Consider the following 27,834-nt stretch of genomic DNA (forward strand, 5'->3'; position numbering starts at 1 on the left):
CTTTTAAGACTGTCATGGCATTGCTGATCCTATGTCTGTACTTGTAGGCAACTTCTACCTGAAGCTTCTACCCTCTTCTCTATTCTGTTTCTTTGTTAAAGGTCCCAATGCACCCGTTTTAATCTCAATATCAAATCATTTCTGGATAAAAATGAAGTACCTTACTGTGATTGTTTTCAATTTAAATGGTAAAAAATTAAAAAAATTGCTTTTTAGCTAATAGAAATTTCTAAGCAAGAATTTTGCCAGGACTGTCTGGGAGTGGTCTGAGTGGGAAAGGTAAAACCAGCTGTTATTGTCAGAGAGGTTTGGAACTCTCTTTCTTATTGGTCTATTAACTAATTTACTGCATGGTGATCAATGAAATGTATTTATAAAGCCCTTTTTATATCAGCAGATGTCACAAAGTGCTATACAGAAACCCAGCCTAAAACCCCAAACAGCAAGCAATACAGGTGTAGAAGGCTGTATCACAACTGGCCGTGTTTGGGAGTCCCATAGGGTTGGACACAATTGGCCAAATGTCGTCAGGGTTTGGCCGGGGTAGGCCGTCATTTTTCTTAACTGACTTGCCTCGTTAAATAAGGGTTCAATAAAATAAAATAAATAAATAATAGAAGCACGGTGGCTAGGAAAAACTCCCTAGAAAGGCAGGAACCTAGGAAGAAACCTAGAGAGGAACCAGGCTCTGAGGGGTGGCCAGTCCTCTTCTGGCTGTGCCGGGGGAGATAATAAGAGTACATGGCCATTAAGGCCAGATTGTTCTTCAAGATGTTCAAACGTTCATAGATGACCAGCAGGGTTAAATAATAATCACAGTGGTCACAGAGGGTGCAACAGGTCAGTACCTCAGGAGTAAATGTCAGTTGGCTTTTCATAGCCGAGCATTCAGAGGTCGAGACAGCAGGTGTGGTAGAGAGAGTCGAAAACAGCAGGTCCGGTACAAGGTAGCACGTCCGGTGAACAGGTCAGGGTTCCATAGCCAGAGGCAGAACAGTTGAAACTGGAGCGGCAGCATGACCAGGTGGACTGGGGACAGCCAGGAGTCATCAGGCCAGGTAGTCCTGAGGGAGGGGAGAGGGAGAGAATTAGAGGGAGCATACTTAAATTCACACAGGACACCAGATAAGACAAGATAATTACTAGCCCCCCGGCACATAGACTATTGCAGCATAGATACTGGAGACTGAGACAGGGGTGTGTCGGGACACTGTGGCCCCGTCCGACGATACCCCCGGACAGGGCCAACCAGGCAGGATATAACCCCACCCACTTTGCCAAAGCACAGCCCCCACACCACTAGAGGGATATCAACCGACCACCAACTTACTACCCTGAGACAAGGCTGAGTATAGCCCACGAAGATCTCCTCCACCGCACAAGCCAGAGGGGGCGTATTTTCAGTGATGTCACCAAGCAGGCCAAAACCCCATCCCACCAAAACAGGCAAAAAAAAAATTCTAACAGCTCTTACACTAAAAGGGCATTATCACAATTTTCACAATTTCAGAGTATTATTCCAACCTCACAGTGTGGAAATATATATTCAACACAGGAAATTCACATTTTTGACTGCATTGGGCCTTTAAAGTCCTGAATCCCCCTCCTTTCTTTAGTCTCACAGGTCACAATTGTTTCTGAAATAAACAACTGAAAATAAAGACTGAAAATGTAGGCTATCCTTTCTTAGAGGTAGAAAATAGTCAGTCTGTCAGTCTGTGTGTACCTTGGACTGACTATAATGGTACCTTGTAGACATGTCTAGATAGTAGCGTTGTCTGTGTGTAGAGAGATTTCCACAGTGTTGGAGGAGAAAAACAAATTCCTTCCCTTTCTATTCTTTCTCTTGTGAAAGTTCCTTCTGACTTCTAACCCCTTCGATCTTAGACACACACACACACACACACACACACTGCAGAGGGCATCGCCATGGTGACTGTGCTGAAGTAACACTCATGCTAAGCTAATTGTCAGGTCAGACGTTGACGTGGCAGCATGTAGGCTGTGATGAATTAGTTCTCTGTGTAGAGTCCCACAGAGTCATGCTAATACAAGGAAACCCCTAACACTCCTGGCAGTTTGATTCGGTACGAGGTTCCCACTTCTATGGGCCTGGTCCAAAGTAGTGCGCGTCATAGGGAGTAGGGTGCCATTTTGGACGCATGCAGAGTCACGTCAAATGAAATTCACTGAAGACTCATAGTTGGATTGAGTATGGATTTTTTGTGAACCTGAAAAGCCTTCTGAAATTAATTCCAAACAAATCATTTAAAAGTAATTCCATTTCAGACATGAAAACACGTTTCTGTTACACAGAGATCCACGAGTACAACGCAGCCTTAGCAGCCATTTTCTACACATCAGCGACATCATGGATGAACACAACACACCTCACAGGCTGTATGTACTTTCGCCTTGTGTCAACAAAGTGAACCCTGTCATGCTGGTGTTGTTTGAATTGAACTCATTGTCCACAGTAGTATATTCTTGTCACATGACTTAGCTTCAGCACTCATTGCTGCCAATCTGAGGATGTTAGTGGTACCTGCAGGATGTTAGTGGTAGCTGCAGGATGTTAGTGGTAGCTGCAGGGATGGTAACAATGGTAACAGTGGTTGCATCACATTCTTGATGGACAGGTGGTGTCTGGGATGGGAGGAGGGTGTGTGTGTGTGTGTGTGTGTGTGTGTGTGTGTGTGTGTGTGTGTGTGTGTGTGTCCACCCAGCTGTGCTGAGGGTCATCAGGCCCTCCCACTGTCCCCTCTCCCTGAGTTATGACAGGCATCCAGCAGAATGACTGTGTGTCTGTGTCTGTGTGTGTTTGTGTCCAGACCAGACCAACACAGGCACAGAGGGGCAGCTCAACAGTTGGAGACGAGAGAGGCAGAAGAGAAGGGGAGGACACAGGGAGAAGGGGGGACACAGAAGAAGAGAAGGGGAAGAAGGAGGGGCAGTCGCACAAGGGGAGAAGGGGGAGAAGGGGGGAGATAGAGGAGAAGAGCAGTGACTTCATAGTCATACTAGCGCTCTATAGTTGACCATAGGCATCCCCTGCAAAGACATGTAACCTATGAGATAATGGGTTATTATGGATAATGGTGTGACTATGGGCTCTTGAGGCCAATGGCCTTTTGAGTCCAATGAATAGGGTGTTGTACTTGATGATACAAATAGGGCTTATTTGTGTTTTGGGTTGGATATTTTCCTCCTCATATGTAGTACTTGAAAGACAGGATATCCCAATGTCTCATATTTTGTCACCTCACACCATTTTAGGTGAAGCCCCACAGAACATGCATCTGAAAGTTCAACTGACGTCAACAAAAACCTGTTTCTGTTTCAAACTGCACTTGTTTCCACTTTCTTTTATCCTCTCTCTTACAATTTGTCCTTCCTTCCTTCCTTCCTTCCTTCCTTCCTTCCTTCCTTCCTTCCTTCCTTCCTTCCTTCCTTCCTTCCTTCCTTCCTTCCTTCCTTCCTTCCTTCCTTCCTTCCTTCCTTCCTTCCTTCCTTCCTTCCTTCCTTCCTTCCTTCCTTCCTTCCTTCCTTCCTTCTATCCCTCTTTGACTCTGACAGTTAGCCTTAGGAATCCTGCCTTCTCAGCTGTCCCTAATGGTGTCTCATAGCTACCCGATTTAGCCTCCTTCACCCCCCTCACCTCCACTCCTTCCTTCCTTCCCCCTCCTCCTTTCTTCCCCTCCCTTCTTCTCTACTTTCCCCCTCCTTCACCCCTTATTTTCTCTCTTCATCCCTCCCTCCCCTTTTCCTCCTCTCCTTCTCCTTCTTCTCCTCCCCTGTTCTCCAGAAGTTTGGTTTGGTGGTCTAGTTAACCTAGCGGTCTGTGTGGTCTGTATAGGGGGCCTGTCTAAATTGGGTCATGCGTAGCTGTAGGGTGGGGGTTTGTGTGGGTTTGGGTCTGTAGGGACTGGGGGACACCTGCTGGGATGGGATTGTGGCTCTCCTTCCCTTCCAGGGATGCATCCCAAATGTCACCCTGTTCCCTATATAGTGCACTACTTTTTACCAGGACCCATCTGGTCAACAGTTGTGCACTATGCAGGGAGTAGGAGGTAATTTTGGACACAGGTCAGGGCCTTCCTGCCTCCCTCCCTCTGGCTGTCTGTCTGTTCTGCCTTCCTCCCTTCCTTCGCTCCCTGGCAAGCACTGTCTCTCTCTTGCCCCCACCGTCTCGCGCCCTAGCTCGTTTTCTCTCGTTCTCTTTCTTTCTTTCTCTCGCCCTCTCTCTTTCTCTCTATTTCTCTCACCACCCTCTCTTAAGCACTCTTTATCGCTCTCTCAAGAGTTCTTTCTCTCACACACTTTCTCTTTTTTTTCTCGGTGTCTTTCTTCCTCTAGCTCTCTCTCCCTCTCTGTCATAGCGAAATGGCTCACAACTCTGCCTAGTGCCCACCCACACAGAATCGCAATCACACACACATCCACACACAGAGCGACTGCATTAATGGAGAACTCTGACCTGTGACTTTGTCTTCTCTCTTCATTACTGATTAATGTAATCGTTCTCTGTCTCTCTCCCTCTCTCTCTACACTCCTCTGTAGTCAGTTGTTCCGCTTCTGCAGGTATTTGTTTTCTCCAACCCCTCACCGCGGACAGACGCCTATGTTTGCTGTGACCTTCTACGCCCCACCTACACACACACACACACACACACACACACACACACACACACACACACACACACACACACACACACACACACACACACACACACACACACACCTCAACCTCGTATTGAAATGACACAACACCTCCCTTGTCCTTGAATCAGATCAATCGATCGATCAATCAATCAATCAATCAAACAATCAATCAATCATTCAAAGCTGTCAAGGCAGAATAATGACTATCTGAGGTCAGGATGGATGTGCTAGCCGACAGACACACAGAGCAGCGTCGTGATGCTCTAACAAGGTTAAAGATGTAATGGGGCATTGCCAAGCACTCTGGGCCTGTCAGAGCGGCCAGGAGAAAGCAAACTGCTTCAGGCTTCACTTTAGATTAGAGCGTTTGTCTGTTTATGTTTGTTTATTTCCGTTTACTAAGGGGTTGTTTATCGGTGTGGGCCCAGGGTTCCATTTGGGGTCTGTTGGTCTCGTCCGGTCATTGTCAGTGAGGCTCAGTCTCTTTCTGTATGTTTGAGGGAGAAGATTCACTTATTTATTGCCAACTCTAATCCCATTTTTTTCCCTCCTCCCTTTTCCCTTTGTCTCCCCTTCTCTCACTCTCTCTTTTTATCTATTTCTCCCCCTATCTCAACCCGATTCTCTCCCAGACTTTCACAGCCTGGTGTAACTCCCACTTGAGGAAGGCAGGGACACAGATCGAGAACATCGAGGACGACTTCAGGAATGGCCTCAAACTCATGCTGCTGCTGGAGGTCATCTCAGGTGGGTCCGACTCTTAAGTCGCTTTAAGTCACCGCTAAGTCGGTGTTAAGTCACTGCTAAGTCACTCTTACATACTGTTACATCAGAAAGGTTTACCTCTCCATCTACAGCATACGTTAGTGGAAAAGGACACTCAAATTCGATGGTATGCGGTCAATACAGCAGCATCTGAGCTGAAATGAATGGAGAATGGCACAGAACTTTCTTGATTGAGTAAAATTTCACCAATCATTTTGTGTTGCGGAGAGGAGACTAAATGGAATGTTTTTATTGTATACAGGTGAGAGACTGCCCAAACCCGACAAAGGCAAGATGCGTTTCCACAAGATTGCAAACGTGAACAAGGCCCTGGATTTCATCTGCAGCAAGGGAGTCAAGCTGGTGTCCATCGGCGCTGAGGGTGAGACTTTGGTTCTGTTGTCCTTGTTGTTTGCTAATATGTTGTTATACAGGTTCAAAAAACAGTAACATTGTGATTATCCTTTATTTGTAGTTCTAGAGTCCCATTTTACAAAACAGTTCTGACTTAGAGGGGCGGCAGGTAGCCTATTGGTTAGAGCGTTGGACTAGTAACCGAAAGGTTGCAAGATTGGATCCCCGAGCTGACAAGGTAAAAATCTGTCGTTCTGCCCCTGAACAAGGCAGATAACCCACTCTTCCTAGGCCGTCATTGAAAGTAAGAATTTGTTCTTAACTGACTTGCCTAGTTAAATAAAGGTACAAATAAATTAATGGAGGTACTCAAGTGAAATACTGTTACTTTAGATACTTGTTGAAAGATAGAGTGCGGTATTATATCTGAGACAACTCTCAGCAAGCCAGCATAGACTGAGTTTTGGCATGTGCTCCATGTTGCCATGGTTTCTGACCGAACTCTGTGATTGGCTTGCAGAGATCGTCGACGGTAATACGAAGATGACCCTGGGAATGATCTGGACCATCATCCTGCGTTTCGCCATTCAGGACATCTCCGTGGAGGGTCAGTGTGTGTGTGTGTGTGTGTGTGTGTGTGTGTGTGTGTGTGCGCAGGGGTGGAATTGGAAGAAGTTCCCTCTTCGCTCTTGGATATGACACGAGCGAAGAGTTCATCTTATGTTTCCCCGTTTACAACGTTGTTCTTCTGCATTTCCCCTCGGGTTTCACCCGCCATAAACACATTCGAACTGTACATGCATTAAGTCACATGAGAACAAATTCGACCTACTTACCCGGCTATCGGACTCCCAGCAACACTGTCTATACATTATCAGTCACTATACAACACTATACATACGCCTGCCATTAAAGCGTTAACACACGAATAGAATTAACGGCCATAGTCGCAAACGCGTCGTAGGATCACTGTTTAGACACGCTCTGCATCTGCCACACTCAAAACAATCATGATACATTTGACACAGTAGGCTACTGTATGCAGTCAGTTCAACACACACACACACACACACACACCCACACACACACACTAAGCTCGGCACCTTAACACCGCAGGGTTATTGGAGCATATTTAGCCTAGTCCTTTAGGATAACACTGCCGTTCCCCTGCCTCCTCTCTGCCTCCCCTCTGTCTCCCCCTCTCCCCCTGCCTCCTCTCTGCCTCCCCTCTGTCTCCCCCTCTCCCCCCGCCTCCTCCCTGTGTAGAGACCTCTGCTAAGGAGGGTCTTCTTCTGTGGTGCCAGAGGAAGACTGCCCCCTACAGGAACGTTAACGTGCAGAACTTCCACATCAGGTGTGCACAGCGCGCCACCCTGTGGCCAGGATGGGAAACTACATCCATTCTGCATGCGGATTCACAGAGTCATGTTGAGAAGAGATTAATTGGGAACTCTAATTCATAGTTATGGCTGTTGCTCGCACCTCTCTTAGCCTGAGTGCCTGTCTGTTTGTGCTATCATGCCAACTCCTTGTCACTCACTGTCACATTTGGCATGACAATTCCATAAGGAGTTGGCAAGAGACCAGAAACAGACTGGCGACCAGGCTACATCTCTCTTTCTTTTGAGATTGTTTGGGGTATTATTTACTTTATTATTTGACTTTCTCTTTACTTTCTTTCTCTTTTACTTTCTCTTCATAATCCTGTTTTTCCTCCTATCTTATCTTTGTATCATCCTCTCCTATCCTCTCCTATCCTCTCCTCTCCTCTCCTCTCCTCTCCTCTCCTCTCCTCTCCTCTCCTCTCCTCTCCTCTCCTCTCCTCTCCTCTCCTCTCCTGTGGGTGACCGATTCAGTTGGAAGGATGGCCTGGCACTGTGTGCCCTCATCCACAGACACAGACCTGACCTCATTGACTACTCCAAACTGAGAAAGGTGCCCCCCCTCCTCCCTTCACTCTCCTCTCATCCCCCATCCCCTCTTAGAGTCCACAAGGGTCAACACCTGTCGTAGCCCCTTACTATTTTCTTTCATTTCTCTATACCTCTATTTCCTATTTTTTCTCTCTAGAACTCTGTTGTATAAATTATATATATATATTTAAAAAATAATAATATGTGCCACTTAGCGGACGTTTTTATCCAAAGCGACTTACAGTCATGCGTGCATACATGTTTTGTATTGGTGGGAATTGAACCCACAACCCTTGGCCTGTGTCTTCTCTCTATGTGTTCATGTAAATCTCTTTCTCTGTCTGTGTGTCCCTAACAGGATGACCCCATCGGTAACCTCAACACTGCCTTCGAGGTGGCTGAGAAGTACCTGGACATCCCCAAGATGCTCGACGCTGAAGGTGAGTCCACATTTTTTTCAATCAGGATTTACGTAAAACCAGGCAATTTTACAACCCTACCGTTCGTCTCTGACGACTCTCTCCAGTGATTTCACTGGGGTTGTATTGTCCCTGAGCTCACCTCCCTGGTCTCTCCGTCAGACATTGTGAACACCCCCAAGCCTGATGAGAAGGCCATCATGACCTACGTGTCCTGCTTCTACCACGCCTTCGCTGGGGCTGAGCAGGTAACTCACTCCCTCCACTGTCTCTGCTCCACACTGCCGCAAAAACATTGAATACAATGCAATGGAAAACAATACAAGTCGGCCATCTTTCTAAGGTCCACTGTCTCTGTCTTAACGTTTGTTGTTAATATCTCTCTCTCTTTCTCTCACTCACTTTTGTTTTGTCCTCCCCTCTCTCTTTCTCTCTCTTTCTCTCTCTCTCCCCCCTCTCTCTCTTACTCACCCAGGCTGAGACAGCAGCTAACAGGATCTGTAAAGTGCTGGCTGTGAACCAGGAGAATGAGAAACTCATGGAGGAGTATGAGAAGCTGGCCAGTGAGGTGAGTGTTAAAGGGATATCATACTAGCCTGCTAACTGTTCCTGTAGACTTCTAGCCATTGCGCTAATGCAATGATGTATGAGAGGTTATATACTGTATGGGGCAGTTTCCTGGACACAGATTAAACCTAGTCTTGGACTAAAAAGTAATTTCATTGGAGATTCTCCATTGAGCATGCTTTTTGTGTTTGGGAAACTGGCCCTGAACGGGACCTGTGTGTTTTTTTAATTGAAGTAACCACCCAACCAACTCTTCTCCCCCTGACCTCTAACCCCTGACCTCTTACCTCTCCCTAGTTGCTAGAGTGGATCCGCAAGACCATCCCGTGGCTGGAGAACCGCATGGCGGAGCAGCAGATGAGGGCCATGCAGCAGAAGCTGGAGGACTTCAGGGACTACCGCCGCATCCACAAGCCGCCCCGCGTCCAGGAGAAGTGTCAGCTGGAGATCAACTTCAACACCCTGCAGACCAAGCTGAGGCTGAGCAACCGGCCCGCCTTCATGCCCTCCGAGGGAAAGATGGTCTCGGTAGGTGACGTCACACGCACCACGTCTCAGGGAGTGACACTGTCCTGGCAGCCCTCTCGACTTCATACCCCGGGTTCTTCATTAAAACCACAGCTAATTTACTGTGGTGGTTCGAAAGAGTTTTGAGAATAACCTCCTGGATACCTGACTGTTCCACCAACATTACAATACCCAGTATAGTCAACCAACTAACTGGCTTCCATCTATAATACTACCCATGTTATATCGCATCTCCATCTCTCTCCTCACCCAGGACATAGCCAATGCATGGAAGGGTCTGGAGCAGGTGGAGAAGGGATATGAGGAGTGGCTTCTTACTGAGATCAGACGTCTGGAGAGACTGGACCACCTGGCTGAGAAGTTCAAGCAGAAGTGCTCCCTGCACCAGTCCTGGACCTCAGGTAATAACAGAGCGGGTGAGAGAGGGGAGGGGGGTAGAGAGAGAGGGGCGAGAGGCGCGGTAAAGGGGATATCAATTTTGAATTGTAAAATCCACTTTATTGAGTGAAGCCCCTACAGTACATCAACTTTCAACCCTCAGACGTCATGCGCCACAGCGCTCATGGGTGGATGGGGTTAGAGAGATATAACGGAGAGGAGAGGTAAAGGGGATAGAGGGATAGAAGGGGGGAGGGAGAGAGAGAGCGATAACGACTGAGTATTAACTGTGTCTCTCCCCCAGGTAAAGAAGAGCTGCTGTCCATGAAGGACTACGAGTCGGCCTCTCTGATGGAGATCAGGGCTCTGATGAGGAAACACGAGGCCTTTGAGTCTGACCTGGCCGCCCACCAGGACAGAGTGGAGCAGATCGCTGCCATCGCACAGGAGCTCAAGTAAGGAGGGGTGGAGGGAGGGATGATGAGAGGGAGGTGTGGAGGACCGGTGGAAGGAGGGAGTGGCGGTAGAAAGGATAAACGTAGTAAAGTTCTACGAAAAAAAAGGGATTGACGTACAGTGTGTAATAGAACACGTGATACCGATCAGTGTGTTTGCCTGTTTCTCTCTCTCAGTGAGCTGGACTACCATGACGCGTCCTCTGTGAACGCCCGCTGCCAGGGCATCTGTGACCAGTGGGACAACCTGGGTACGCTGACGCAGAAGAGGAGGGACTCCCTGGAGGTACTGAACTACGCACCTAATATAATCATATTGTATACGCCACTTAAGCAGACGCTTTTGGTTGGAGAATGTGATCCCTGCAGGAACTGAGCACACAACCTCTTACCAACTGATCCACCACGAGCCAGGAGATGTTCCTGACCAGGTCACCTGTCTCTGGAAAAACTCCTGTCCCTTCCAATAACAACTAGTGGTGGTCATATCAAGCCATTACATGTGTTACTGTGACTACTTAGCAGGGATGGCTTCATACAGTATATGGATGTTACATCTTGTCCTGGTCTTTCCTAGCGCGTGGAGAAACTGTGGGAGACCATTGACCAGCTGTACCTGGAGTTCGCCAAGAGGGCGGCGCCCTTCAACAACTGGATGGACGGAGCCATGGAGGATCTGCAGGACATGTTCATTGTCCACAGCACCGAGGAGATCCATGTACGTGTGAATGTGTGTGAGCGTGTGTGTACAATACGTAACATTAACGGTCTGATGGACTCTCGTTTCTCTCTGCATTCCCTCGCTCTCTCTCTCGTTATTTCCCATATCACTCCATTCTCACTCCTTATTTCCCCCCTCCTCGTTATGTGACACACACCACACCCTTTGATCCTCTCTCTCTCTCTCTCTCTCTCAATCGCTCCTTCCCACTGTATCCCTCCATTCTCACTCCTCCTCCTCTCCTCTCCAGTCTCTGATTACAGCCCATGACCAGTTCAAGGCCACCCTACCAGAGGCTGATAAGGAACGCATGGCCACCATGGGCATCCAGAGCGAGATTGTGAAGATCGCTCAGACTTATGGCATCAAGCTGTCAGGAGTCAACCCCTACACCAACCTCTCCCCCCAGGATATCACTAACAAATGGGAGGCGGTGAGTACAACACACTCTGGGAAGCCAACAGAGAAGCTGAAATGGTTTCCTATTTAATTGTATTCCCTTCCCTGGCTAGGTTTCTACACTCTAAATTGTAGTCAAGAGACACATTTCCCGTGACAATCATTTTTTTCTGTAGTTTGTATTTCTTCTTACACGCTCTAGTTGTAAGTTGCTTAATGTCAAAGGGTTACACCCTAGAGCAGGGCTTTCCGACCCTGTTCCTGGAGAGCTCCTTGTACCCCCATGTAGGTATTTCGCTCCAACCCAAGTTGTAACTGACTTCATTGAGACAATGCTGAAACATCAATCCATGGGCGAGTCGGTGACACATTTTCATTTGGGCCGAAATCTAATTGAAAGAAAAGTTATCTTGCAAATTCAGCAGGTTATGGTGTGAAATAGGCTTTTAGAAGTGCCGTTTTTATTTGACAACTTTGGTCGTCTTTGGTGTGTTTATTAATGAACAAGCACCTTTTATCCCTCTCCAATTGATAAAATAAGTCATACAAAAGTTTTACGCTGCGTGAAGTTTCAAATGCATTCTACCATTACGAAATGTGTAACGTGATCGGTATTTTGACATTACAATTTTTGAACACACAAAAAAACATTTCATTAATCAAATATTTAATCAGTCGTCTTCCTCAAATGAAGGGGATGATGACACAATCTTTGCGAGAGGGAGGGAATTTGGTTTAATTGGTCCTCATCTCACGGCTCAGACACGGTTAGCTCTGAGTTAGTCTGCCCCGGAGCAGATTAGTTCTGAAGGATTCGTCGCCATAGAAATGTACCTGGCAAAAAAAGGTGAGCCACTTTCGTGGTACCGGTTATCTGAGTTTGAACTCAAGGTTGACCAAAGTTACCTCACAAACTCCTCAAATCCGGTACGTAGTATAGGGCTCTGCTCTCGAGTAACAGAGTAACGCAACGTCATCTCTACCAGTGTGTTGACGACCAATGTCCCCGTCTCCCTCCATAGGTGAAGCACCTTGTTCCTCTCAGGGACCAGATGCTGCAGGAGGAGGTGGCCAGGCAGCAGGCTAACGAGAGGCTGAGGCGCCAGTTCGCTGCCCAGGCCAACATCATCGGACCCTGGATCCAGACCAAGATGGAGGTACAGTTACTTCAGCTAGAGCAGTGGTCACCAACCTTTTCTGAGTCAAGATCACTTTCTGAGTCAAAATTCAAGCGGAGATCTACCGCTCAGATTAAAAAAAAAAACATGAATTAAAAAACGTAAGCCTATGCAACATTAACCAATTAAAAACAGTTCTGTAGCAATGAGGTTTGTGCAGTAGGCTACGGGCCCAATACATTATCACTGCAGATTGGCTATGCCAGAATTACCCTGCCAATGTTGTTTTTCTCAGACCATTTTGAAATGTAAAATGTAGGTATATGATCACACTCGTCATATATAATTTGTTGTATTACTGGTGAGGCACAACTAATTGAGGATAGTAATAATATATATATTTTTTTTACTGGACTCATCCGTCCCTCAGCTCTCCCTCCGCTGAGAAGAGGGGACACAGTCTTCCAGCTGATGGCGAAACTCAAGTCGCACTGCATTATTTCTGCCTCGTGCGCCAATTCATGTTGCTACTCCTATGACCAGAGAAAGTGAAATATTCCTCGATATTAGAAAAGACAAAAGCCGCTAATGATAACAACGCAAGCTTAGCTGAACACTTTGCTGTACTCATTCGTTGCAGCTGCAGTGCTGGTTGTAGCATGAGTGGAAGTAGGGAGAATGTGCTTTTTATGGCTTATGGAAGTGTTGAACAAAACTGTCGACAGTGCCGAATAACAACTTAGACATGAAGTTATTCATAAAAGCAGTATCTCTTTGCTGTATTCGTTGAGTCGCTCTAGTCATGGTTTTAAACGTTTTTAAATCTCACTGTGTCAACTTGATTGTGCATTCGAGGCTTCTTTTTACAGTCTATGGCTCGAGGAAACTGTGCAGACACGGGTGATCTGAGCTATCTGATTGGCCAGATGTAGGCCTGTAGGTGCACTTGATTTGATCTTTGGGCCTGCCGGGTTCTACCTTCAGATACATAAAATGGGAACACTTTGTCTTCCCGGTGCAAGGGCTGCTGAATGAAGTGCACCTACCGACAACAGCACAAAACAAATACAAATAATAGGAATGCAAGGCTTTATCGTTGTGTTCGACTGGTTGGTGACCACTGAGCTAGAGCTACACGGTCCTACGAGTTTGAAATCCTCTTTTGTGAACTCCTCATTCCGCTCATTGTACTCCTATGTCATTATGCCATGTTTGGTATGGCAAGAAGTGAAATGCTAGCACAAACAGACTGGTACCCAGGCTAAGCTGCTAACAGGGTCTCCGAACCCCAAACACGAGGAGGTTCGCAACATCTACTGTGCCTACACTTATGGGTCAGAGTAGGCGAGCTGATCTAGGATCACTTTTGCCTTTTAGATTATAATTAATGGACCTAATCCTAGATTCTATACCTGATCCTAGATCGGCACTCTTTGACGCTTTATGAATACGGAAGCATGAACTGTCATCCATTCACACTTCTCAGTTCTTACTACCTCCTTTTTCTCCCCCTCTCTCTCCCCCTCTCCCTCTACAGGAGATTGGTCATGTGTCTGTGGACATCGCCGGTTCTCTAGAGGAACAGATGAACAATCTCAAGCAGTATGAACAAAACATTATCAACTACAAGTGTAACATCGACAAACTGGAGGGAGACCACCAGCTCAGCCAGGAGTCCCTCATCTTTGACAACAAACACACCAACTACACCATGGAGGTAATACAACTGGACAACACATAACTACACAACAAACACACCAACTACACCATTGGGGGAAATACAACTCACAACTGGACAACACACAACTACACAACAAACACTAACTACACAACACACAACTACACAACAAACACACCAACTACACCATGGAGGTAATACAACTCACAACTGGACAACACACAACTACAAAAAACACAACTGCACAACACATAACTACACAACAAACACTAACTACACAACACACAACTACACAACAAACACTAACTACACAACAAACACACATCTACACCATGGAAGTAAAGTATCTTATATCCTAGACCTAGGTTAAGTATCATATACTCCCCTATTTGGACAGTGAAGCTAAAACGTTTAATTTTGCTCTATACTCCAGCATATTGGATTTGAGATAAAATGTTTCATATGAGGCGCCAGTGCAGAAGGTCGCCTTTTAGTTTGGGGGATTTTCATACATATCAGTTTTACCGTTTAGAAGTTAGTGCACTTTATGTATCTAGTTCCCCATTTGAAGGTGTCATAAGGTGTCACTTATAGTGTATTAAAGTAGTCAAAAGTTTAGTATTTGGTCCCAAATTCCGAGCACGCAATTATTACGTCCGTTTGTTTAGGTTGTGTTTCTGATTATGTTGTGCTCAATAGAAATGAATGGTAATAACATGCTAACCTCTCACCATAGACCAATAACAGGGAAGGTTAACATTTAAAAAAAAATATTTATGCGTCTGTAACTTTCTCACTCCTCATTATTCACAATTCATTCATGATTATCCGTAATCCTGGTAGCATCCACATTAATATAGAAGTGTTCAGAAACATATTCCGTTCTTAATTACTCTAAAAGTGACTCCTCTGTTTCTCTTGCTCTCTCTATCTGTCTCTCTGTCTCTCTCCGCTCTGTCGTTCCCTCTCTCCCTCTGCAGCATATCCGTGTGGGCTGGGAGCAGCTGCTGACCACCATCGCCCGCACCATCAACGAGGTGGAGAACCAGATTCTGACCCGCGACGCCAAGGGTATCAGCCAGGAGCAGCTCAACGAATTCAGAGCCTCCTTCAATCACTTCGACAGGGTAAAAAAAATATATCACTATATGTCACTATATTATTGTACTTGTCTTTTCACTTCCTGGCTCAGATTTTACAGATAGCGGCTATTTTGAAGAAGGTTTTACTTGCAATGACAGTGATATGTGATTATTTTTACCTACCATAGTTGAATACACTGACTGTAAGTGTGAATTTTGAATAGTCAGTGATTTCTTGCCACCGTAGTTGTTCCTCCACACTGAGGGATAGTGTCTCCAGCGTGTTACGTTCACATAATCGTTGATCATTCCATCGTTCATTGATCATATGTCCAATCATAAAAACTGATGCTTGTGTTCTCCCTCTCTCTTTTGCAGAAGAGAAACGGCATGATGGACCCCGACGACTTCCGTGCCTGTCTCATCTCCATGGGTTACGATCTGGTGAGTAGCCTAGCTACCAACAGGAAGTGACCTCACCTTCATTTCTTCTCAGTCCCCTTTATACAAAATGACGGCGCTCTATCTGGTTGTATACAGTTATAGTATAAATGGCATCCGTTTTTATACTAAAGGTTTCAAAAACATGTTCTCCTCAACAATGATATGCTAATAATCTACTCTAATGTGTTGTCCAATAGGGTGAGATGTTCTAATCTACTGTAACATGTTGTCCAATAGGGTGAGATGTTCTAATCTACTGTAACATGTTGTCCAATAGGGTGAGGTGTTCTAATCTACTGTAACATGTTGTCCAATAGGGTGAGGTGTTTTAATCTACTGTAACATGTTGTCCAATAGGGTGAGATGTTCTAATCTACTGTAACATGTTGTCCAATAGGGTGAGATGTTCTAATCTACTGTAACATGTTGTCCAATAGGGTGAGGTGTTCTAATCTACTGTAACATGTTGTCCAATAGGGTGAGGTGTTCTAATCTACTGTAACATGTTGTCCAATAGGGTGAGGTGTTCTAATCTACTGTAACTTGTTGTCCAATAGGGTGAGGTGGAGTTTGCCCGCATCATGACCTTGGTGGATTCAAACAACACAGGCGTGGTCACCTTCCAGGCCTTCATCGACTTCATGACCCGTGAGACGGCCGAGACAGACACCGCTGACCAGGTCATGGCTTCCTTTAAGATCCTGGCCTCCGACAAGGTGAGCTAGAACATTTTAATATGGCCAGATCTCCCTTGAAAAATATTTTCACATCTGTGGGACAACCTGGTAAATACAATTAAATAAATACATAGAAATGAAATAAATATATACCTCCTCTCTCCCAGGCCTACATCACGGTTGACGAGCTGCGCAGAGAGCTGCCCGCAGAGCAGGCTGAGTACTGCATCAGCCGCATGACCAGGTACACAGAATTACAAAGGTCAAATAGGGGGTGCTTATATTTGTCCGGTTTCACACGTGTACAACTGTGTAACCTATACAAGTGTGTGGCTATGACACAGGCCACTTTAGTAATATAATGTATCTCTATGACCAGGGACACCGGCCACTAGTAATATAATGTAACTCTATGACCAGGGACACAGGCCACTCTAGTAATATAATGTAACTCTATGACCAGGGACACAGGCCACTCTAGTAATATAATGTATATCTATTACCAGGTACATTAGACCTCTCTAGTAATATAATGTATCTCTATGACCAGGTACATTAGATCTCTCTAGTAATATAATGTATCTCGATGACCAGGTACATTAGAGCTCTCTAGTAATATAATGTATCTCTATGACCAGGTACATTAGACCTCTCTAGTAATATAATGTATCTCTATGACCAGGTACATTAGACCTCTCTAGTAATATAATGAATCTCTATAACCAGGTACATTAGACCTCTCTGGTAATATAATGTATCTCTATGACCAGGTACATTAGACCTCTCTGGTAATATAATGTATCTCTGTGACCAGGTACATTAGACCTCTCTAGTAATATAATGTATCTCTATTACCAGGCCCATTAGACCTCTCTGGTAATATAATGTATCTCTGTGACCAGGTACATTGGAGCCGACGGCCCAGCCGGAGCCCTCGACTACATCTCTTTCTCCAGCGCACTCTATGGAGAGAGCGACTTGTAAACCCCCTCTCCTGTATGGAGAGAGCGACTTGTAAACCCCCTTTCCCCCTCCTCTTGTCTTCCCTTCATCTTCCCCCTCTCCTCTATGGAGAGAGCGACTTGTAAAACTCCTCTCCTCCTATTCCTCCTCCTCCTCCTCCTGTTCTTTCTTCCCACCATCCTCTCCCTCCTGTACAGAGAGAGGTTTAGATACCCCTTCTCCTCTCCTCTTTTCCCCTTCCCCACTCCTCCCTCCATCCACCCCCGTGCTGTCCACACTGCCCAGAGAGGAAAAGAGAGCGGGAGGCTTTGCTCAGATCAAATCTCCGAGACCCATGTCCTGTTAAGGTCTGGCTGGATTTCTAATGTTTAACTCTCATCCCTCTCTCGTCCATACTGTCATCTGTACTGCACCAAGTGCCTGATGAGCCAGAATACCTGGTGTCACACGATGATCCGTTTCACATTAACTGCCTTTCAGTACGATCGACCAGACAGAGTGGAGTCATGGGGGAAAAAACAAAGGAGGGACAAAATAAAAATAGTTTCACACTAGCAGAGTTTCTGAGCAGAGCCCCCAGCCCTATACCTCACCTCCTCAAATAATATTACAGTTCCTATTATTTGGAAGGGTTTAAAAGAAAACAATGAAATATTGTTTGGTTGGTTGTGTATTGATGCAGATGCATGCTCTGTTTATAGTAGAAATGCTGTCCATGTTGAATGGTTGAATCTCCCCCCAACACACAAATCCTTTATAGCAGCTCCCCATCCCCATACAAACACCCCTCTCTTTCCACAGAAACGTGTAATGTTGTCCCAATGCTTTCATAATGTTGTAATTTGGTATTTCAGAGAGTATAGGGTGCCATCAGAAGAGAGCAGTGAATTGTGGGTAAAAGGTAGTTAACAACTGATCTCTGATCAACTTGTTTAGAGGGGTGAAGACACTGACAGGAATAATTATTTTGATTGGAGGATAGGGTGAGGATGCTGACAGGAAGGCTCATTTTGATTGGAGGATACAAAGATAAAGGAGTATAATAACTGTTATTGCCAGAAAGAAGCGTGTCGGTCACCTCTCTCCTCTGTCTCATCCCTCTATCATCACTCCATCATCTGTACCAGGGATATGACTACACCAATAGAATGATATAATATGTAATATTTTACATATACTATTTCATATCCTATGAAACCATATTGAGGTTGTCTGCTTGCTGTGCATTTTGAGAGGAGCGAGAGACAGGTAGAGGTGTTGAGTAGTGAAAAAGAGCGAGAGAGAGAGCGAGAGAGAGGAAATCAGGTAAAGTTCTGGAGATAAAGGAATATGGACTCAGGAACCCTGAGTCCAGGTATGGTGAAACAAAGTTAGGCCCAGGCTTCATCCAAAATGGCACCCTATTCCCCATAGGCTCTAGTCAAAAGTAGTGCACTACATAGGTTATAGGGTGTCATTTTGGACTCAGACCCAGTGTAGCCTAACTATCTATGCAAGGAAGCTTTTAGGTTGTGGTCCAGTTCAATAAGAGGATGGCTGCGTTCCAGGCTGACTACACCGCAGACGGCTGCCAGATCTCACCAACGCCCGGATACGTGTTAAACAAAGCAGTTAACCACATCATACGATATAGCAATCTGATGCCTGACTGCACAGTTGATGAGGTGGCACTCAACCATTTGCAATGTAATTGGCCTGGAACATGACGTGTTTAAAACAGAACCTGAGAATGTCAGCCGTGAAGTGAGCAAGGGTATTCTAATGACAGTGTGCAATTCTCAAATCTACACCCAATTCCCTATGTCGTGCACTAGTTTTGACCTGATCCGAAGTAGCCAAGTGCACTACGGAGGGAATAGGGTGTCATTTAGGACAAAGCCAGAGCCAGTAACTCCCTTTTGCGTGGATTCTTTCTCTTCTGTCTTCTCTATTATCCCTTCCTCCTGTTTTCCCTCTATTCTATCACCCGCTACAAGAGCTTGCTTCCACACAGTCCTTCAAAGTTAAAGTCACACCTTGGAATAAATCAAAAAGGAAAACTATATTACTATATGAAGTTTTGTGTTGTGTTTTTATTTCCCATCGATCACCATAAAGGGAGTGGCGATACTGTTGAAGTAACATCAGTTGCAACTGTTCAGAAGTAAAGCAAAATGTCCAAGGCAGTTCCTAGTTCATTAAATATTACATAAATACAAGAAAGAACTGTAAGACTTATTTAAATGTAAACACCGTAATGTCACTAAGACTTACAGACTTTATATAGCATAAACATTCAAGAATGAAAACATAATATGAAACTGAGTTAATTGGATATATTAACAAAATACATTCACAGTGCATATTAGCAGAGGGTCAATGCCAACACAAGCCTCTCTAGAGCAGTCAGTTAGCGTGTTTGACAATCTATCTAAAGATTGGTGCTTCGACACCACCCATGGATGACATTTTTCAGATTGTAGCAATGTGAAACTTCCTGACTTGTAGTGAGCTTCCATGAGACTTTGGCCTGCTGAGGGTCAATATAATCACAAGTCTCTGTGGCGCAGAAGATCAGAGACCATTGACAGCCATTTAGGTATAGTATAGCAGCAGGTATAGGAACTTGTCATCTTTCATGTTCAACAACACACCAATCACATGTGACAATAGGAAACAAAGCAGGTCAAAAGCGAGCTTACTGTAAATCCAGGAAGGTCTTTCCACATCACTATAAATGAAAAAATAGCATCTCTGGGTGGGCTCAAATCACCAACCTTTAAACTAACGGCCTAAGGCGCTATACAATTGTGCCACAGAGACTTGTGATTATATTGACCCTCAGCAGGACAAAGTCTCATGGAAGCCCACTACAAGTCAGGAAGTTTCACATCGCTACAATCTGAAAAATGTCATCCATGGGTGGTGTCGAAGCACCAATCTTTAGATAGATTGTCAAACACACTAACTGATTGCACTAGAGAGGCTTGTGTTGGCATTGACCCTCAGCAGGACAAAGTAACAGGCAATCTCATTACAGGTCCAGGATGTCACATCCGCATCATGGAGCACAACAAACTGAAAACTCTCGTCCCTGGGTGGGCTCGAACCACCAACCTTTAGATTAACAGTCTAACGCGCTAACCAATTGCGCCACAGAGACTTTTTGTGTGTCTAACCCTGACACTTGATCGCTGGCCATCCGTGATCTCATCCAACTGTACATGGAGTTTACGAAACAACAACACTTTGTTCCAATGGTTGTGTCAACGTGCATCGAAAGTGCCGCAACATTTTCAAGGAAGTAGCCCTGTAGTTTTCTAACGTTTGTTAGCTTTTTGAATGGCCTTAAAAGGGCAAAAATGTAGCACAATGTTCGTCAGCACAACATTATATAAAAAGGCATCTGGCAGGAGTAAATTCAGCCACAATCACAAACATAATTTAAAAAACATATATCTTAAACAACTGCGTTTTCACAAATGTAATATATGATCGCCAAGCCCATTCAAAATAATTAGGGGACTGACCCCGGAAGAATGATGTAATGGCGAGTCACTTTCATGGCGTATAGGCACACATATTCACACAAACACACACATACTGGACCAACATTGTCCTTCAAGCGAGATACATTTAAATGCTAAGGGTTTTCATGCCAGATTGACATAATTTACATTGTCATACTTGCCGGATTAATATGAATAAATGATATGTTCCATGGAGACCACAGAATGATCAAGCTATTGAGTAACAGAAGATCAGAGACCATTGACAGCCATTTAGGTATAGTATAGCAGCAGGTATAGGAAATTGTCATCTTTCATGTTCAACAACACACCAATCACATGTGACAATAGGAAACAAATCAGGTCAAAAGCGAGCTTACTGTAAATCCAGGAAGGTCTTCCCACATCACTATAAATGAAAAAATAGCATCTCTGGGTGGGCTAAATCACCAACCTTTAAACTAACGGCCTAAGGCGCTATACAATTGCGCCACAGAGACTTGTGATTATATTGACCCTCAGCGGGCCAAAGTCTCATGGAAGCTCACTACAAGTCAGGAAGTTTCACATCGCTACAATCTGAAAAATGTCATCCATGGGTGGTGTCGAAGCACCAATCTTTTGTCAAACACACTAACTGATTGCACTAGAGAGGCTTGTGTTGGCATTGACCCTCAGCAGGACAAAGTAACAGGGAATCTCATTACAGGTCCAGGATGTCACATCCGCATCATGGAGCACTACAAACTGAAAACTCTCGTCCCTGGGTGGGCTCGAACCACCAACCTTTAGATTAACAGTCTAACGCGCTAACCAATTGCGCCACAGAGACTTGTTGTGTGTCTGATCCTGACACTTGATCGCTGGCCATCCGTGATCTCATCCAACTGTACATGGAGTTTACGAAACAACAACACTTTGTTCCAATGTTTGTGTCAACGTGCATCGAAAGTGCCGCAACATTTTCGAGGAAGTAGCACTGTAGTTTTCTAACGTTTGTTAGCTTTTTGAATGGCCTTAAAAGGGCAAAAATGTAGAACAATGTTCGTCAGCACAACATTATATAAAAAGGCATCTGGCAGGAGTAAATTCAGCCACAATCACAAATATAATTTGATAAATATATATCTTAAACAACTGCGTTTTCACGAATGTAATATATGATCACCAAGCCCATTCAAAATAATTAGGGGACTGACCCCGGAAGAATGATGTAATGGCGAGTCACTTTCATGGCGTATAGGCACACACAGTCACACAAACACACACATACTGGACCAACATTGTCCTTCAAGCGAGATACATTTAAATGCTAAGGGTTTTCATGCCAGATTGACATAATTTACATTGTCATACTTCGCCGGATTAATATGAATAAATGATATGTTCTATGGAGACGACAGAATGATCAAGCTATTGAGTAACATAATATCAGAGACCATTGAAAGCCATTTAGGTATAGTATAGTAGCAGGTATAGGAACTTGTCATCTTTCATGTTCAACAACACACCAATCACATGTGACAATAGGAAACAAAGCAGGTCAAAAGCGAGCTTACTGTAAATCCAGGAAGGTCTTTCCACATCACTACAAATGGAAAGATAGCATCTCTGGGTGGGCTGAAATCACCAACCTTTAAACTAACGGCCTAAGGCGCTATACAATTGTGCCACAGAGACTTGTGATTATATTGACCCTCAGCAGGACAAAGTCTCATGGAAGCTCACTACAAGTCAGGAAGTTTCACATCGCTACAATCTGAAAAATGTCATCCATGGGTGGTGTCGAAGCACCAATCTTTTGTCAAACACACTAACTGATTGCACTAGAGAGGCTTGTGTTGGCATTGACCCTCAGCAGGACAAAGTAACAGGGAATCTCATTACAGGTCCAGGATGTCACATCCGCATCATGGAGCACAACAAACTGAAAACTCTCGTCCCTTGGTGGGCTCGAACCACCAACCTTTAGATTAACAGTCTAACGCGCTAACCAATTGCGCCAGAGAGACTTGTTGTGTGTCTGACCCTGACACTTGATCGCTGGCCATCCGTGATCTCATCCAACTGTACATGGAGTTTACGAAACAACAACACTTTGTTCCAATGGTTGTGTCAACGTGCATCGAAAGTGCCGCAACATTTTCGAGGAAGTAGCCCTGTAGTTTTCTAACGTTTGTTAGCTTTTTGAATGGCCTTAAAAGGGCAAAAATGTAGCACAATGTTCGTCAGCGCAACATTATATAAAAAGGCATCTGGCAGGAGTAAATTCAGCCACAATCACAAATATAATTTGATAAATATATATCTTAAACAACTGCGTTTTCACGAATGTAATATATGATCACCAAGCCCATTCAAAATAATTAGGGGACTGACCCCGGAAGAATGATGTAATGGCGAGTCACTTTCATGGCGTATAGGCACACACAGTCACACAAACACACACATACTGGACCAACATTGTCCTTCAAGCGAGATACATTTAAATGCTAAGGGTTTTCATGCCAGATTGACATAATTTACATTGTCATACTTGCCGGATTAATATGAATAAATGATATGTTCTATGGAGACGACAGAATGATCAAGCTATTGAGTAACAGAAGATCAGAGACCATTGACAGCCATTTAGGTATAGTATAGCGGCAGGTATAGGAACTTGTCATCTTTCATGTTCAACAACACACCAATCACATGTGACAATAGCAAACAAATCAGGTCAAAAGCGAGCTTACGGTAAATCCAGGAAGGTCTTTCCACATCACTATAAATGAAAAAATAGCATCTCTGGGTGGGCTAAATCACCAACCTTTAAACTAACGGCCTAAGACGCTATACAATTGCGCCACGGAGACTTGTGATTATATTGACCCTCAGCGGGCCAAAGTCTCATGGAAGCTCACTACAAGTCAGGAAGTTTCACATCGCTACAATCTGAAAAATGTCATCCATGGGTGGTGTCGAAGCACCAATCTTTAGATAGATTGTCAAACACACTAACTGATTGCACTAGAGAGGCTTCTGTTGGCATTGACCCTCAGCAGGACAAAGTAACAGGGAATCTCATTACAGGTCCAGGATGTCACATCCGCATCATGGAGCACAACAAACTGAAAACTCTCGTCCCTGGGTGGGCTCGAACCACCAACCTTTAGAATAACAGTCTAACGCGCTAACCAATTGCACCACAGAGACTTGTTGTGCGTCTGACCCTGACACTTGATCGCTGGCCATCCGTGATCTCATCCAACTGTACTTGGAGTTTACGAAACAACAACACTTTGTTCCAATGGTTGTGTCAACGTGCATCGAAAGTGCCGCAACATTTTCAAGGAAGTATCCCTGTAGTTTTCTAACGTTTGTTAGCTTTTTGAATGGCCTTAAAAGGGCAAAAATGTAGCACAATGTTCGTCAGCACAACATTATATAAAAAGGCATCTGGCAGGAGTAAATTCAGCCACAATCACAAATATAATTTGATAAATATATATCTTAAACAACTGCGTTTTCACGAATGTAATATATGATCGCCAAGCCCATTCAAAATAATTAGGGGACTGACCCTGGAAGAATGATGTAATGGCGAGTCACTTTCATGTCCTATAGGCACACATATTCACACAAATACACACATACTGGACCAACATTGTACTTCAAGCGAAATACATTTAAATGCTAAGGGTTTTCATGCCAGATTGACATCATTTACATTGTCATACTTGCCGGATTAATATGAATAAATGATATGTTCCATGGAGACCACAGAATGATCAAGCTATTGAGTAACAAAAGATCAGAGACCATTGACAGCCATTTAGGTATAGTATAGCAGCAGGTATAGGAACTTGTCATCTTTCATGTTCAACAACACACCAATCACATGTGACAATAGGAAAAAAAGCAGGTCAAAAGCGAGCTTACTGTAAATCCAGGAAGGTCTTTCCACATCACTATAAATGGAAATATAGCATCTCTGGGTGGGCTCAAATAACTAACCTTTAAACTAACGGCCTAAGGCGCTAACCAATTGCGCCACAGAGACTTGTGATTATATTGACCCTCAGCGGGCCAAAGTCTCATGGAAGCTCACTACAAGTCAGGAAGTTTCACATCGCTACAATCTGAAAAATGTCATCCATGGGTGGTGTCGAAGCACCAATCTTTAGATAGATTGTCAAACACACTAACTGATTGCACTAGAGAGGCTTGTGTTGGCATTGACCCTCAGCGGGACAAAGTAACAGGGAATCTCATTACAGGTCCAGGATGTCACATCCGCATCATGGAGCACAACAAACTGAAAACTCTCGTCCCTGGGTGGGCTCGAACCACCAACCTTTAGATTAACAGTCTAACGCGCTAACCAATTGCGCCACAGAGACTTGTTGTGTGTCTGACCCTGACACTTGATCGCTGGCCATCCGTGATCTCATCCAACTGTACATGGAGTTTACGAAACAACAACACTTTGTTCCAATGGTTGTGTCAACGTGCATCGAAAGTGCCGCAACATTTTCAAGGAAGTAGCCCTGTAGTTTTCTAACGTTTGTTAGCTTTTTGAATGGCCTTAAAAGGGCAAAAATGTAGCACAATGTTCGTCAGCACAACATTATATAAAAAGGCATCTGGCAGGAGTGAATTTGGCCACAATCACAAATATAATTTGATAAATATATATCTTAAACAACTGCGTTTTCACGAATGTAATATATGATCGCCAAGCCCATTCAAAATAATTAGGGGACTGACCCTGGAAGAATGATGTAATGGCGAGTCACTTTCATGGCGTATAGGCACACATATTCACACAAACACACACATACTGGACCAACATTGTCCTTCAAGCGAAATACATTTAAATGCTAAGGGTTTTCATGCCAGATTGACATAATTTACATTGTCATACTTGCCGGATTAATATGAATAAATGATATGTTCCATGGAGACCACAGAATGATCAAGCTATTGAGTAACAGAATATCAGAGACCATTGACAGCCATTTAGGTATAGTATAGCAGCAGGTATAGGAACTTGTCATCTTTCATGTTCAACAACACACCAATCACATGTGACAATAGGAAACAAAGCAGGTCAAAAGCGAGCTTACTGTAAATCCAGGAAGGTCTTTCCACATCACTATAAATGGAAAAATAGCATCTCTGGGTGGGCTCAAATAACCAACCTTTAAACTAACGGCCTAAGGCGCTAACCAATTGCGCCACAGAGACTTGTGATTATATTCACCCTCAGCAGGCCAAAGTCTCATGGAAGCTCACTACAAGTCAGGAAGTTTCACATCGCTACAATCTGAAAAATGTCATCCATGGGTGGTGTCGAAGCACCAATCTTTAGATAGATTGTCAAACACACTAACTGATTGCACTAGAGAGGCTTGTGTTGGCATTGACCCTCAGCTGGACAAAGTAACAGGGAATCTCATTACAGGTCCAGGATGTCACATCCGCATCATGGAGCACAACAAACTGAAAACTGTCGTCCCTGGGTGGGCTCGAACCACCAACCTTTAGATTAACAGTCTAACGCGCTAACCAATTGCGCCACAGAGACTTGTTGTGCGTCTGACCCTGACACTTGATCGCTGGCCATCCGTGATCTCATCCAACTGTACATGGAGTTTACGAAACAACAACACTTTGTTCCAATGGTTGTGTCAACGTGCATCGAAAGTGCCGCAACATTTTCAAGGAAGTAGTCCTGTAGTTTTCTAACGTTTGTTAGCTTTTTGAATGGCCTTAAAAGGGCAAAAATGTAGCACAATGTTCGTCAGCACAACATTATATAAAAAGGCATCTGGCAGGAGTAAATTTGGCCACAATCACAAATATAATTTGATAAATATATATCTTAAACAACTGCGTTTTCACGAATGTAATATATGATCGCCAAGCCCATTCAAAATAATTAGGGGACTGACCCTGGAAGAATGATGTAATGGCGAGTCACTTTCATGTCGTATAGGCACACATATTCACACAAATACACACATACTGGACCAACATTGTCCTTCAAGCGAAATACATTTAAATGCTAAGGGTTTTCATGCCAGATTGACATCATTTACATTGTCATACTTGCCGGATTAATATGAATAAATGATATGTTCCATGGAGACCACAGAATGATCAAGCTATTGAGTAACATAATATCAGAGACCATTGACAGCCATTTAGGTATAGTATAGCAGCAGGTATAGGAACTTGTCATCTTTCATGTTCAACAACACACCAATCACATGTGACAATAGGAAACAAAGCAGGTCAAAAGCGAGCTTACGGTAAATCCAGGAAGGTCTTTCCACATCACTATAAATGGAAAGATAGCATCTCTGGGTGGGCTGAAATCACCAACCTTTAAACTAACGGCCTAAGGCGCTAACCAATTGCGCCACAGAGACTTGTGATTATATTCACCCTCAGCAGGCCAAAGTCTCATGGAAGCTCACTACAAGTCAGGAAGTTTCACATCGCTACAATCTGAAAAATGTCATCCATGGGTGGTGTCGAAGCACCAATCTTTAGATAGATTGTCAAACACACTAACTGATTGCACTAGAGAGGCTTGTGTTGGCATTGACCCTCAGCAGGACAAAGTAACAGGGAATCTCATTACAGGTCCAGGATGTCACATCCGCATCATGGAGCACAACAAACTGAAAACTGTCGTCCCTGGGTGGGCTCGAACCACCAACCTTTAGATTAACAGTCTAACGCGCTAACCAATTGCGCCACAGAGACTTGTTGTGTGTCTGACCCTGACACTTGATCGCTGGCCATCCGTGATCTCATCCAACTGTACATGGAGTTTACGAAACAACAACACTTTGTTCCAATGGTTGTGTCAACGTGCATCGAAAGTGCCGCAACATTTTCAAGGAAGTAGTCCTGTAGTTTTCTAACGTTTGTTAGCTTTTTGAATGGCCTTAAAAGGGCAAAAATGTAGCACAATGTTCGTCAGCACAACATTATATAAAAAGGCATCTGGCAGGAGTGAATTTGGCCACAATCACAAATATAATTTGATAAATATATATCTTAAACAACTGCGTTTTCACGAATGTAATATATGATCGCCAAGCCCATTCAAAATAATTAGGGGACTGACCCTGGAAGAATGATGTAATGGCGAGTCACTTTCATGTCGTATAGGCACACATATTCACACAAATACACACATACTGGACCAACATTGTCCTTCAAGC

The 27,834-nt window shown here is 44.3% G+C and overlaps 1 protein-coding gene and 7 non-coding genes across 9 annotated transcripts in view; 1 reads left to right on the forward strand and 7 right to left on the reverse strand.

The window, feature by feature from the left end:
* Positions 1-19,179, forward strand: part of LOC106608893 (alpha-actinin-3) — a 37,635-nt gene extending 18,456 nt beyond the window's left edge. Inside the window, exons 2-22 of one of the 2 annotated variants that reach the window (XM_014207088.2) lie at positions 5,295-5,409; positions 5,690-5,809; positions 6,302-6,388; positions 7,048-7,135; positions 7,638-7,716; positions 8,053-8,134; positions 8,276-8,361; positions 8,589-8,681; positions 8,978-9,208; positions 9,462-9,609; positions 9,891-10,041; positions 10,219-10,327; positions 10,619-10,759; positions 11,013-11,195; positions 12,184-12,318; positions 13,817-13,996; positions 14,938-15,084; positions 15,418-15,483; positions 16,041-16,199; positions 16,328-16,404; positions 17,063-19,179. In XM_014207088.2, coding sequence (XP_014062563.1) covers positions 5,295-5,409; positions 5,690-5,809; positions 6,302-6,388; positions 7,048-7,135; positions 7,638-7,716; positions 8,053-8,134; positions 8,276-8,361; positions 8,589-8,681; positions 8,978-9,208; positions 9,462-9,609; positions 9,891-10,041; positions 10,219-10,327; positions 10,619-10,759; positions 11,013-11,195; positions 12,184-12,318; positions 13,817-13,996; positions 14,938-15,084; positions 15,418-15,483; positions 16,041-16,199; positions 16,328-16,404; positions 17,063-17,144 — 2,559 coding nt within the window. In that variant the 3' untranslated portion in view covers positions 17,145-19,179. Of the gene's footprint in view, positions 1-5,294; positions 5,410-5,689; positions 5,810-6,301; positions 6,389-7,047; positions 7,136-7,637; positions 7,717-8,052; positions 8,135-8,275; positions 8,362-8,588; positions 8,682-8,977; positions 9,209-9,461; positions 9,610-9,890; positions 10,042-10,218; positions 10,328-10,618; positions 10,760-11,012; positions 11,196-12,183; positions 12,319-13,816; positions 13,997-14,937; positions 15,085-15,417; positions 15,484-15,760; positions 16,200-16,327; positions 16,405-17,062 lie in introns of those variants that run through there. The other variant, XM_045721775.1, reaches the window with a different exon arrangement.
* A 1,012-nt stretch (positions 19,180-20,191) lies between these two features.
* On the reverse strand, positions 20,192-20,265 carry trnan-guu (transfer RNA asparagine (anticodon GUU)). Its single transcript has one exon. It is a non-coding gene; the product is annotated as a tRNA-Asn (tRNA).
* Positions 20,266-21,369: 1,104 nt separating this feature from the next.
* On the reverse strand, positions 21,370-21,443 carry trnan-guu (transfer RNA asparagine (anticodon GUU)). The gene has a single exon. It is a non-coding gene; the product is annotated as a tRNA-Asn (tRNA).
* A 1,106-nt stretch (positions 21,444-22,549) lies between these two features.
* On the reverse strand, positions 22,550-22,623 carry trnan-guu (transfer RNA asparagine (anticodon GUU)). The gene has a single exon. It is a non-coding gene; the product is annotated as a tRNA-Asn (tRNA).
* A 1,112-nt stretch (positions 22,624-23,735) lies between these two features.
* trnan-guu (transfer RNA asparagine (anticodon GUU)) lies at positions 23,736-23,809 on the reverse strand. The gene has a single exon. It is a non-coding gene; the product is annotated as a tRNA-Asn (tRNA).
* A 1,113-nt stretch (positions 23,810-24,922) lies between these two features.
* trnan-guu (transfer RNA asparagine (anticodon GUU)) lies at positions 24,923-24,996 on the reverse strand. The gene has a single exon. It is a non-coding gene; the product is annotated as a tRNA-Asn (tRNA).
* A 1,113-nt stretch (positions 24,997-26,109) lies between these two features.
* Positions 26,110-26,183, reverse strand: trnan-guu (transfer RNA asparagine (anticodon GUU)). Its single transcript has one exon. It is a non-coding gene; the product is annotated as a tRNA-Asn (tRNA).
* A 1,113-nt stretch (positions 26,184-27,296) lies between these two features.
* Positions 27,297-27,370, reverse strand: trnan-guu (transfer RNA asparagine (anticodon GUU)). The gene has a single exon. It is a non-coding gene; the product is annotated as a tRNA-Asn (tRNA).
* Positions 27,371-27,834: the final 464 nt, after the last annotated feature.

This window comes from Salmo salar, chromosome ssa07, assembly GCF_905237065.1.
Source record: "Salmo salar chromosome ssa07, Ssal_v3.1, whole genome shotgun sequence".
NCBI lineage: Eukaryota > Metazoa > Chordata > Actinopteri > Salmoniformes > Salmonidae > Salmo > Salmo salar.